Here is a 12,860-nt window from a genome sequence, read left to right on the forward strand (position 1 = left end):
ATTATACATTTCTTTTCAATCTTTGCTTCCTTCCTACCCCTTGTTCATGAGAAGAAATAGTAATTTTTTGTTTTGGTGTTTTTTTGTTTTTTCAACTGAACTGCCTACTCATTTCTTTGAAATAATGATGGTGATTCATCTGTATAATAAAGTAAACATTGATCAATTTTAAACAATATGACAAAGGATTATTCTTATAAAAATAAAATTTTAAAGAACCTTGAATTTATTAGCCAACTGACAAATCTTTTCTAAATCTGATTCTGGTGTTCATTTCCCAAATGACTTGTATCTTTCATAAGTGAGCAAGAGTTTAAATTCTAGAGTTTTGACACATAATGACATTTTCTTTCACTTCTCTTTTACAGCAATTTGAGATTTTTGATGATTGCATTAGCATATGCTATACCACTTGGTGTATTTGCAGGCTGGTCTGGAGTTCTGGACTTAATTTTAACACCAGTGCATGTCAGCCAGGTAAGTGTTTTATTTTTTTAAATGTTGTAGGTATTTTAGTTCATTTAAAATATAAATATTGGTTTCATGTACTTGGTGTTTTAGCTTTAAGGCATAGGTAAAACATTATACCATTGTTCAAAAAAGCATCCCTTATGGGAAATAGTTTTATGGTAAAACAATATTGATTTTCTTCCTTGATTTTGATGAGAGTCTGGAATTTTGCCTTCCTTTGAGTGTTTTTAATGATGCTGATAAACAGATAGAAAAATAAAGCAGCAAAATCTTGATTATGTTCACTTCATCCTTTCTCCTTGCTTCATATATTATAATGAAGATTAAGATCCCATCATCAAACATAGGAATATCCCTACATTTAATTTTTTATCTCCTGTATCTAAGGTGTACTTCAGTTCCTTAAAAGTAACCGTTCCACCTGTATTGTTGATGCCATCCATTTCTCCTCCTTGTTCTGAGATAGCAGAGTAAAAAGGGGTAGAGAGAGATTTAGAGGGTCAAATGGAAGAAATCCAGTACACTGGTATAATATTCTGCTGTATATCCATTCTGCTTTTGATGAACATTTGATTTGTTTCCAGTTTTTGCCTATATGAAGGTTCCTATACGTGTCTCTTGATTTACCTCTGTACGTATTTCTATTGGATATATATCTAGGATTGGAATTACTGGTAATAATGTGTGTATATTTTGGTAGACGATGCCAGACTTTTCCAAAGTGGTTGTTTCTAAAATCCCTCAGCAGTGTGTGAAATTTCTCATTGCTCCACATCACTTGGCAACATCAGTCTTTTTGGTTTTAAACATGCTGATGACTGTGCAGTTATATGCCATTGTGGTTACATAATGTATTTTCAAGTGTTAATTGGCTATATTAATACCCTCTTTTGTGACATGCCTATTCAAGTCTCTTGCCCACTGCTAGGCTGCCTTTTTCTTACCAGTTTGTAAGAGGAGGGACCTGTGCAGAGGAGGCCTCCAGAAGTCTGTGTGTGGAGGCCCAGTAAGTCCTTGGCTGAGGGCTGGGCTGCACATGTACAGGGCAAAGCGACTAGAGGATAAACAGAGACTGCTGTGGTATTGAAAATGGAACAGAGACAGCAGAGTCAAGCAGAGCTGGGGTCTTGGAGTTCTGGCCCAGCTAGAGCAGGGAGATCTCATTAACACCCTCTAACTCACTGGGTTCCTGCTGAGATGCCAGAAAGGCCCAATATGGACCATATCCTAGAAAGAGTGAGGCCTACTCTAAACCCGCCGTTAACAAAGCCTAAAAAATGCCCTAGCAAAATCTGCAGGGAGGACAATGTGACTATTGAGTCCAACTAACTTGAAAGGGAGCTTGGGAAACACTTTTCTGCTTATCTGCCCTAATAAAGCACAAAATCAAGCATACACAAGTCAAGGTGATCAGCCAGTAATCAAACTGTCTAGGAGAGCAAAAATCAACCAGTTTTAGAGAAAGACAAAGAATCCTGTCTCTATTGTATCATCCATAGCACACAGTAAACAATTTAAAAAGTATTAGATATACCAAAAAAAAAAAAAAAAAGGAAAATGTGACCCATAGTAAGAAAGAAAGAAAACAGTTAATAGAAACCAACCCCTAGATGTTCTAGATTCCAGATGAATGTAGCAGAGAATGTAACTCAAAAAGAGAGAAAAGTTTGCTTACCCCAAGTTCATAAATATATACTCCTGTTACTAGTATAACTTTGTTGTTCAAGACAGTAGTTGCTGGCTACATGTGACTATTTAGTTTGAAATTTAAATTAATTGAAGTGCATTAAACTTAAAAATTCAGTTCTTTAGTTGCATTAGCCACATGAGTGGTGCCAGTTGTATTGGACAGTGCCGATGTAGAACATTTCCATCATCACAGGAAGTTCCATGGGGCTATGCTATTTTAGAAGCTTTATTGAAATACCTGTCATGTTTAGACCTAGAACTGATTTTTGTGCTTGAAGATCATTCTTTCTCCCACTAGCCTCTGCAGCCATCCTTGTCATAATTAAGTGCCTTTATGTGCAGGATTTGTTCCTAGGCTGTTTTTTTTTCCTTTAGTCTGTCTGTCTTTGTGCCAATACCAAATTGGCTTAATTATCCTACATTTATGATAAATTTTTATATCTAATAGAGTAATGCTCCTCTTTATTGGGATTTTGATTTTGATTTTGAATCTACAGATCAATTTGAGAATTACCTTCTTAATAATATTGAGTCTTCCAAAGTTATGATCATTGTATTTTCCTTCATTTCTTAGGTTCTTAATATCTCACAATAGTACCTTATAATTTTTTGCAAAGAATCCAACTCAAGTTTTTTTCCTGTGTCCAGTCTCCCCCAGATGTTCAATCCTCCCCCCACATTTTTCTCTCTCTCCTCTGATCTCTTTAATACATTTTTAGTTGTTGTCAGATGTTTTCGCACTTCATTGTTTGCTAGTTGTTTCATGTATGTAGGTTATATTTAGACTTTTTGAGGTCAGTGAGCCAAACTGTGTGCTTTTCCTATTTTCCCTAGAGTTCCTAGAATAGTATATACCACAGGTATATAGTATATATGTGAAAAATACTTGCTTGATGACATTGATTATTTTGTTGATTTAAATATTCCAATAAAAGTTAATCAAGGGCATATTTACTTAGACAAGTTTGCATTAATTAGTCCTTTTGCATATGAGTCCTTTCATTTTATTAAATAGTATTTCCTAGATTTGTTGCCATTTAGCTATTAACATTGATTATAGAAGATCTTTTTTTTTCATTCTTTCTAAATTGTAGCATGATAGTCTTGTATTAAATGTTGTCTGCCACTTTCTTGACAGGTAGATGCAGGTTGGATTGGATTTTGGTCCATAGTTGGAGGCTGTGTTGTTGGGATAGCTATAGCAAGGTAAGAATATTTTATGGTAAACATATAAATGGACAAAAGAAAAATAAAAGCTCCCAAGGGGCTCCCCTAGATAAACATTAAAAATCTGGGAAATGTTAAATAGACAAAGGTGAGAAAAGGACATTTATTCAGGCTGTAAGAACGTTCACATGCAGTAGATAGAACTTGCTGCTACAAGAAACCTCCTCAGGAGTAGTCCTTCCTAAAGTGTTTTTTGGAGAATGGAGACATATTTCCAGTGTAATTAAGCTGCTTCTCTTGGTATTGCTAGGAAGCCATATGTACAAATGGAACCAAAAGAGGGTGATATAATAATAAAGGCAAATTGATTATTATCATTGAGAATAGAAAAAAATTGAAAAAAAATCATTTCTAAGAGCAGCTCCATACCTTCCCATGAAAAAGCAGTGTCCTGCTTAGCAGATAATTATTCCTGATCTTTTTTGGCAGGTATGTCCCTATGGTTATCCCATTTTGATGGAAGACTTGCAGTTTCATCAAACTCCCTTTGATCTTTACCCATTATGACAACATATTTTTAAAATGAGTTAGAAGAAGGAAAAAAGTCTCATTTATTCTATAAAAAAAAAAAGCAATGAAAATGTCACTTAGGTAACTACCTATAAAAGTACTCTTGGTGTTTTCAAAGAGATAATATTCATTCACTTCCAAAATCATTTTACCCTGTTTAATCAAAAACAAAATTAGGCAGTCAACTTTACTAAGAAGGGAAGAATCTAATTACATATTTTGGAGGTCAAATAAGATATGGCAATCACCTCAATATTGAAATACTTAAACATAATTGACACAGGATAATATTATATACAGACCTTACAGTTTGCATGGTGTTTCTGGGATGATGAAAGAATAAATTGACACTAATTTCTAAATCACTTTTTCTGAAGTTGTTATAAATTAGGAAAATGTAAGAATAAAATCTAAAGGCTAAAGGAGACAGCTAGGAAGATAGCTATTTGTAGGAAATCACTACACTGATACTAAAATACATCAACCTATCAGTTTGGCAGGAATCATAATTTTTCCAGTTAAATCTCCCGGCCAACTTTAATGAGTCATCATTCATCAAGCCCTATTCTGAGTACGAATAGGTCAAGGATGGAACCATCATGTATCAGAAATGCCAGCTCACATGCTACTTTGTCTTTATTTTCTTTCTTCAAACTCTTAATTTTAACTATCTATAGATAGAACTAAAGGGAAAAATTAGAATGAGAATATTTCTGTTTTTAATTTATTGAAATGGAAGTTCTAAAAAATACTACCATTACCCTAGGATTTGAAATCAACTTTAGGTTTCTTCTGGGCCTAAAATCCTTTTTTATTCATTGGGGAATTGTAGGTTTACTGAAAAATCATGCATAAAATACAGATTTCCCATACTACCCTATTTTTAACACCCTGCATTAGTGCGGTATATTTGTTACAATTGATGAAAGAACATTTCCTTAATTGTGCTATTAACTGTAGTCCATGGTTTCCATCAAGATTCATTGTGTTGTACAGTCCTGTAGTGGTGGTTTGTTTTTTTTAGTTTTTATTCTGCTAGCGTATATACAACCTAAAATTTCCCCCTTTTAACCTCATTCAAATATATAATTCACTGCTGTTAATTACCTTCAGAATGTTGTGCTACCATCACTACCATTCATTACTAAAACTTCTCCATCTCCTTATATACATGAGTGGTTTGGGTGATTTTTTGTAATTATGTTGCTATAGACCTGTTTGGTACTGCTTTGGTCCTAACAGGATACATTGATAGGATCAGCCCATTTGAAGAGATTCAGTCCTTAAAAATAGCAGACCACAGTGGTGAGGTTATTTGTGGATCAGGCTTTGTGAAACTTGCTATTCAACTTGACTCAATTCTGATTTGCACCAGAAAGCTGTTTTATTCTTTCATACCTGGTCATCTGCTAACTGGTGAGTAAATGAATGCAGCAGAACCAAATATAATTCAGAAAAGTATTTGGTCAGATTCTGGGAAGATGGCGGCATAGAAAGAAGTGGAAGACTTAGTCTCCCCCAGAACAATTCATAAATGAACAAAGAACCAGTAAATAACCTGGAATGGTAGCGGGGAGACAAACGTGACAGTACACTCAACTTCCACCGACATGATTTGGGAGGAATGCCCGAGATCACAGCATAAAATCTGTAAGTAAAATTGCGGACCCGCACTGAGAGCCAAGAACCTAGAGCTGGGAGCCCCTCCCTCATGGAAGCCGCGCCGTGCACTTTCTCAGCCCAGCTCCAAGTGAGCTTTTAATAATAACTGCTCAATACAGACAGCGAATCCTCAACAAGCAGACAGAGGCTTTTGGCGACAACTGACCTTGGGGGAAATATTCTGTCTCTCGCTCTCTCTCTGTGGAGAAAACCTCAGCTGTTCTCAGCCAACAAGGCGTTGCAGTAAAGACAGCCTCACACATTCTGCATTCTGAAATGAGCTGAGAGCCCCGCGGCACAGCCAGGTGGCCCAGGGCTTCCCTAGAGGGACGGCACACATTGATGACGTAGCACGGCATTCCCTTGGCTGAGGGAGGATCGCGGCTGGGAGGGGGGATCCGCTCGGAGAACCCAGGGGCGCTACGCCAAGTCCGGTGGTTTACGGGACACCGAGAGAGAGCTGCCCTTCCTCCCTGGCCACCCGTGCATGCACCCCACATTCAGGGCGGGCGACTCCAGCGGCGCGCCCAGGCTGAGCTCTCCAACTGAACACACAAGAATCATTTCCCCTCACTATGCGAGCATTGTCTGGAGGGATCTAGGTGGCTCACAGACGCCATCTGCTGGTTACTTAAAGAAAGTGTACATCACCAAACTGTGTCTCTGAAAAATTAGATTGATAGCCCTTTTTTTTTTTTGATACAACTTGAAAGAACCCTATCAAGCAAAACAAATGCCAAGAGGCCAAAAACAACAGAAAATCTTAATGCATATGATAAAACCAGATGATATGGAGAATCCAGCTCCAAACACACAAATCAAGATTTCGGAATAAACGTTGTATCTCGCAAATTTAATTAAAGAACTACATCAAAGAACGAAAACATGGCAAAGGATTTAAAGGACATCAAAAGGACCATGGCCCAGGATATAAGCGCCATAAAAAAGACCCTAGAAGAGCATAAAGAAGACATTGCAAGAGTAAATAAAAAAATAGAAGATCTTATGGAAATAAAAGAAACTGTTGGCCAAATTAAAAAGACTCTGTATATTCACAATACAAGACTAGAGGAAGCTGAACAACATCTCAGTGTCCTAGAAATCCACAGAACAGAAAATGAAAGAACAAAAGAAAGAATGGAGAAAAAAATTGAAAAAATTGCAATGGATCTCAGGGATACGATAGATAAAATAAAACGTCCAAACTTAAGACTCATTGGTGTCCCAGAAGGGGAAGAGAAGGCTAAAGGTCTAGAAAGAGTATTCAAAGAAATTGTTGGGGAAAACTTCCCCAACCTTCTACACAATATAAACACACAAAGCATAAATGCCCAGCGAACTCCAAATAGAATAAATCCAAATAAACCCACCCCAAGACATATTCTGATCAGACTCGCAAATACTGAAGAGAAGGAGCAAGTTCTGAAAGCAGCAAGAGAAAAGCAATTCACCACATACAAAGGCAACAATATAAGACTAAGTAGTGACTACTCAGTGGCCACTATGGAGGCGAGAAGGCAGTGGCATGACATATTTAAAACTCTGAGAGAGAAAAATTTCCAGCCAAGAATACTTTATCCAGCAAAACTCTCCTTCAAATTTGAGGGAGAGCTTAATTTTTTCACAGACAAACAAATGCTGAGAGACTTTGCCAATAAAAGACCTGCCCTACTTCAGATTCTAAAGGAAGCCCTACCAACAGAGAGACAAAGAAAGGAGAAAGAGATACAGAGAATTTTAGCAGACACATATAGTACTTTACATCCCAAATCACCAGGACACTCATTTTTCTCTAGTGATCACAGATCTTTCTCCAGAAGGGACCATAAGCTGGGACATAAAACAAGCCTCAAGAAATTAAAAAAAAAAAAAAAAAAATTGAATATACTCAAAGAACATTCTCCAAACACAATGGAATACAAATAGAAGTCAATAATTTTTGAACTGTAACTCCACTATTTACTTCCTACATGATAAAAAATACACAAACTCTAAGGACAAATCAGTGGTTTTGAACTCAATGTAAAATATGTAATTTTAGACAACTATATAAAGGTGGGGGAATGAAGGAATATAGGAACATAGTTTATGTGCCCTATTGAAGTGAAGGTGGAATCAAAGAAAAACAAGATTGATAGGGATTTAAGAGGTTAATTTTAAGCCCCACAGTAAACACAAAGAAATTATCAGAGAATATAACCATAGAGATGAAATTAGAGTTTGGGTTAAGAGAAATGGGGGAAGGGGCAATGGGAAGTTAAGAAAGGAGTGTAGGGTTGCTGTTTGAGGTGAAGGGAAATTTCTAGCAATGGATGGTGGGAAAGAGCATTACATCATTCTAAATGTGATTAATCCCACTAATGGAAGGCTAGGGAGGGGGTGGAATGGGAAGATTTAGGCTGTATATATGTTTCCACAATTGAAAAAAGAGGGAAAAAAAAAAAAAGAGTCTAACTAGACAACAATTGAATGCTAAGGATGAACTTGGATGGGATTGGAGGGTGGAGGACAGGTGGCTCGGAGGGACACAGTTGAGACATAAGGAAAAGGAAATATAGAATGTAAGCATTGTATCATTGTTGAATCTCATACTTCTTAGCTGTGCTTAATGGAATTACATAAAACAATGTTCTTGTTCATGGGAAGTACATATGTGAATTATAGTGTATGTTCAAGGATATGTGCAGCTAACTCTCAGAGAAATATAGGATGGATGATAGGGAGGGAGGGAAAGAAATGGTGATGTGACAGCATGTTAAAGTTGGTGGATTGAGCTATCAGGGGAAGGGGGTCAGGGTATGATGGAATTCTGTGTATGGGGCTAGTATTGTTTTTGCAGCTATTCATGTAACTTTGAATTTATTTCAAAATAAAAAAAAAAGTATTTGGTCAAGCTGAAATTAAAACAGAGCTTTTTGGATGTTTTCAGGGACATTGCTATCAAGCTGTGGAGCCCTTTTCAGAGTTCATGAGAACTTTCTGCTTGCAAACTTTCATAGCTGAGAACAAACCTAAATTGCTGAGCAAAGGTGCATCCACTTTTCCCACCAAAAGATGGCATCAGCTCTCATAGGAAGTCATTTTAGTCAAGATAATGCTTAGAAACAGTTAACCATATCATGTCAGATGAGTGTAAAACAAAAGATCGTATTGAAATTGTTAAGGATGGTCACATAGTTATGATAGAAATGAAAGTCAAATAAAAGTCAAAGAGGAGAAAGCATAGTAAATGTCGTACTTGAGATGGGATCAGTTTTTCCACAATTTAGGAGGAATTCTGAAGGACAGAGTAAATTGAGGCTGGGCACAGCCAGAGGACTGTGCCTGTAGTGAATCAACAGTTAATCATCAGATGAGGAAAAGCAATTGGCAAAATGGAAAACATTTTAGTTATGAAGGGTAAGTATCTCTACCAGATAGATGCCTTTAGTTTAATGTTAATTCCGGGAAAAAGCAGGGATTTCAAGAAGTGAAAATGCCGTAAAACTTCGGTCACACACTTTGTAGAATAGTATTCACTATTCCAGATGGTACATTCTTGCCCTGATGAAGATTACAGTCTGGTAGGGAAGACAGAAAAATAGCCAAGGAAGCAAATGACAAAAACTAGAGAATTTCCACCAGAGATAAATGTTATGAAGAAAATGAGACAATGTGGAGATGGGATGGGGAAGGCTTCTGTAGCCTGGGTGAGCATGGAAGACCTTTTTGAGCTGGGACCTGGACGACCTGAAGGATAAGCAGAAGTAAGTCAGGTGAAGGCTGGGCATACCATCAGTCCAGGCAGATGGAACAAGTACGAAAGCCATATATTGTTGTGGGAAATGGCCTTAATGCATAAGAGAAACAGAAATAGGGCCATCCAACAGGAGCATGGTGAGGCAAAGGGAGAGCCGGGGGGCAGGAACCAGATCAGGTAGGGCCTTGAAAGCTCTAGTGTAGGCATTTGTATTGTTCTGAGTATGAATTTTGGAAGAGACATACTTGCTAGTTTATGGCAACAAATTAACCTGTTTTCTTAAACTAGAAGTAATATGTGCTCATGATAGAATATTCAGAAATTATAGAAAAATATAAGGAAAGTAAAAGTGGCATTTTAAAACTCTGAGTTATGGATCTTAGTGTGACTTATAGATTTCAGAGATGACATTTTGCGTGTTTTGTGAGGGAAGTAACATTTATCACACAAAATATTGTCAGTAAAAAAAAAATGTAAAAACCTTACTTTCAAAAGAATGTATGGAAAATTATTCAACTGTTAATTAATGATTAATGAAAGTGTGTTGTTGAATGAAATAGTATGAAAACATCTGGCTACAGTTAATAGCATTGTTTCTTTTCAGGTTTGCAGATTTTATCAGGGGTATGCTGAAACTAATTCTCCTCCTCCTGTTTTCTGGGGCTACGCTGTCATCCACGTGGTTCACTCTGACCTGTTTGAACAGCATCACACACCTGCCTTTAACCACAGGTGAACATACCCTGCTTCTGAATTTTGAACAAGTATTTTCAGTTTGCAGAAGTATAGTTACATAGATTTTTCCCTGCTTTCCGTAACTGTTAAATATTAAAAAAAAAAAAGTTGTGTTAATATCCCATGTGCTGCCATCAAACCAGCATCCCAGCTAGAATCCAAGAAATAACTAAAAATATTTTAGTTGGTATTTTTTAGCATATGGGAAATAAGTATAATCTTTAGCTTGATCTTATATAACATGAAAAAGTTTATATACTTAAAAATACAAAGACTTTTATCTTGTTTATAGCTGTCACATCATTGTTGAACAGTAAGGAAAATTTAACAAAGACAAAAAGCCATGAGGTTTGATGTACACTCAAGTAAAATTTTTGAAACCAGGACAAATAGGTTCGTTTTATATTTAGTCTTATTTATATCATCAATGCAAAACAATTTACTGAAAGTATTTACTGGAAGTATATTATAGTTAGTTTTCTTATCTAGAACATTTGTAGCTGCTGTTTTTATTATTGTTAATATCACTTTGGGGTCTGTATTAGTTTTCCGTTGCTGTTGTAACAAGTTACCACAAACTTAGCTGAAGTGAGACAAATTTATCATTTTACAGTTCTATAGGTTAGGTGTCATCACAGTTCTCACTGGTCTAAATCAAAGTCTGGACAGGACTAGGTTCTTTCCTGGAGGCCTAGGAGAGAATCTTTCCTTGCCTTTTCCAGCTTCTAGAAGTCACCCACAGTCCTTGGTTTGTCACTCCTTCCTCCATCTTCAAAACCAGCAGTGCCCCATCCCCCTGCCTTTCTTCTGTAGTCACATCTCCCTCTGAACTCTCCTCTTCTGCTTCCCTCTTGCACTTTTAAAGACCCTTGTGATTATATTGGGCCTGCCCAGGTAATCCAGAATAATCTCCGGATGTTAAGGTTAGTGGATTAGCACCTTTAATGCCATCTGCAGCCTTAATCCCCTTTGCCATGTAAGGTCGATATTCAGGGACTAGAATATGGACATCTTTGTGGGGCTGTTATTCTGCCTACCACAGGATCTTGTTTAAATAACTGACAGATTATTTTATAAAGTAAAAGGACTCTGTTGTTGCTTCTTCCTTTCCTCTAACAAAAAATTATTTTAGGTGCATAATTTTTATGCCATTTTCAAGTAATATTTGGCCACATTTTGCACTATGTGTTTACGTGTAGCACTATTTGTTATAAAGGTGGTAACAAACAAGCGCTTGTATGAGTGGGGAGTAAATAAGAATCTCAAAGATTGTTGCACAGTAGCAGGTACAGTATGTTCCATGGGACCCCTTAGTGAGAAGGAGGGCTCCTTTTAACTACGTATAACTAAGCAACTTTCACAGCAGAAGCATCAACTCTTTCAAAAACAGGTACTTATTTGGGAGTTCCTACCACTTTTTTTCCTACAAGTGATGATAGGGCAGTGGGATAAGGTTGCCCTTTACCCACAGTTCCCAAACCGTACTGAGGCAGCCATCCTGGTGTGCCAAAGCAAACTCACAAAGACAACACAGGATATTTTAAGTTTCCAAGAGAAGCACAGTGATAATCAGCATCTGAGATACTGCACAAACCTCTAGCTCAAGGTATTGCCAGTTTCAGCATTAGATCATGCTACATTCTTTCTGATGACATTCTAGTTTTGCAATGTTGGGTTTTTGGCAGCTGCTATGATAAAGCAAGCACCACACAAAAGTCAGTGTGGAACATAAAATGAGAGCGGCGATGTCCAATCTGATTCCAGGGGTTGAGAGAAGCTGTACTGTGACCATCAGACACCATATCCCATTAGCAAATGTGGTTGAAAATGAAATAAAAATACTGTTTTTCTTTCAGTTTATAGGCATTATTTTTAAAATGACTACTAATTTGTTAGTGCATACATACTTATTAAGTTGTTTGGACCTAACTACTTAATGAATAGACTGTGAGGCACTTCTTTTGGCCTAGGAGTACCATGAAAAAATTACTGAGATATTAAAGGTGCCAGGAATCAAGAAGGTTTGGAAACCTCTGCTTTATGCCATCCTGCTGGAAATCCCTCTCTTTAATACATGAATTGCTTTACCTAGAAAGCCTGCTTGTCCAGAGTAATCATTTTTGGAAACTGTGTATTTTTTATGGACTAACATTCCCATATTGGGATTTTGAGCAATTTGGGCCAATATTCTGGGCCAGAATTTTTTTTTTAATTCATTCCAGTATAGTTTCGTAATTTAGCAGTTGTACAACATTCTGGTGGAACAGTTTTAGTTTACAACTCCTCTTATTCATGGCATTACACTCAGCTTTTTTGGGATACTGTATGTCAAGTTAGCATCTGTTAGATTTTACAAGAACATAGTTATGGATACATAATGAACAGATTTCTTTCCTTTGAATTAAGTATAGAATATCCGTTATAAGATCATACAATCTTTAAATTGTATATACTTTCTGTTTAACATGATAAAATTGTTTTTATCTCTGAATAGAGGCATTAAGAATGAATTTAATTTTGTACCTCCTTACTTTGTCTGAGTCTCCATTATGGGCATGTTTTACTTTTATAATCAGAAAAAAAGTCTATTTTTGTTTGGAAAAAATATATACATTTTTTTAAATCTTAAAAGAAAATTGATGTAATTGAACTTGGTCAAGATCATATTTTCCCAGTCTGTCATTGAAAGTAATTCTAATGGACAGAAAGGAAAACAGAATTCTAAATTAAATCAAAGCCAGAATTGAAAAGTTGAGTTTGATGTGGCCATCTTAACAACCACTTAATTTATAAAGGCTGCAGTTGTTTTCAGTTGCAAGTCTGTTTT

At 36.6% G+C, this 12,860-nt stretch overlaps 1 protein-coding gene across 1 annotated transcript in view; it reads left to right on the forward strand.

Annotated features, from left to right (window-relative positions):
• The window catches only part of SLC49A4 (solute carrier family 49 member 4), a 161,459-nt gene that overhangs the window by 100,633 nt on the left and 47,966 nt on the right, over window positions 1-12,860 (forward strand). The window contains exons 5-7 of the mRNA XM_037836960.1: window positions 369-477; window positions 3,299-3,366; window positions 9,903-10,030. Coding sequence (XP_037692888.1) covers window positions 369-477; window positions 3,299-3,366; window positions 9,903-10,030 — 305 coding nt within the window. The remainder of the gene's footprint in view (window positions 1-368; window positions 478-3,298; window positions 3,367-9,902; window positions 10,031-12,860) is intronic.

The sequence above is a fragment of the Choloepus didactylus genome, chromosome 1, assembly GCF_015220235.1.
Source record: "Choloepus didactylus isolate mChoDid1 chromosome 1, mChoDid1.pri, whole genome shotgun sequence".
Lineage (NCBI taxonomy): Eukaryota > Metazoa > Chordata > Mammalia > Pilosa > Megalonychidae > Choloepus > Choloepus didactylus.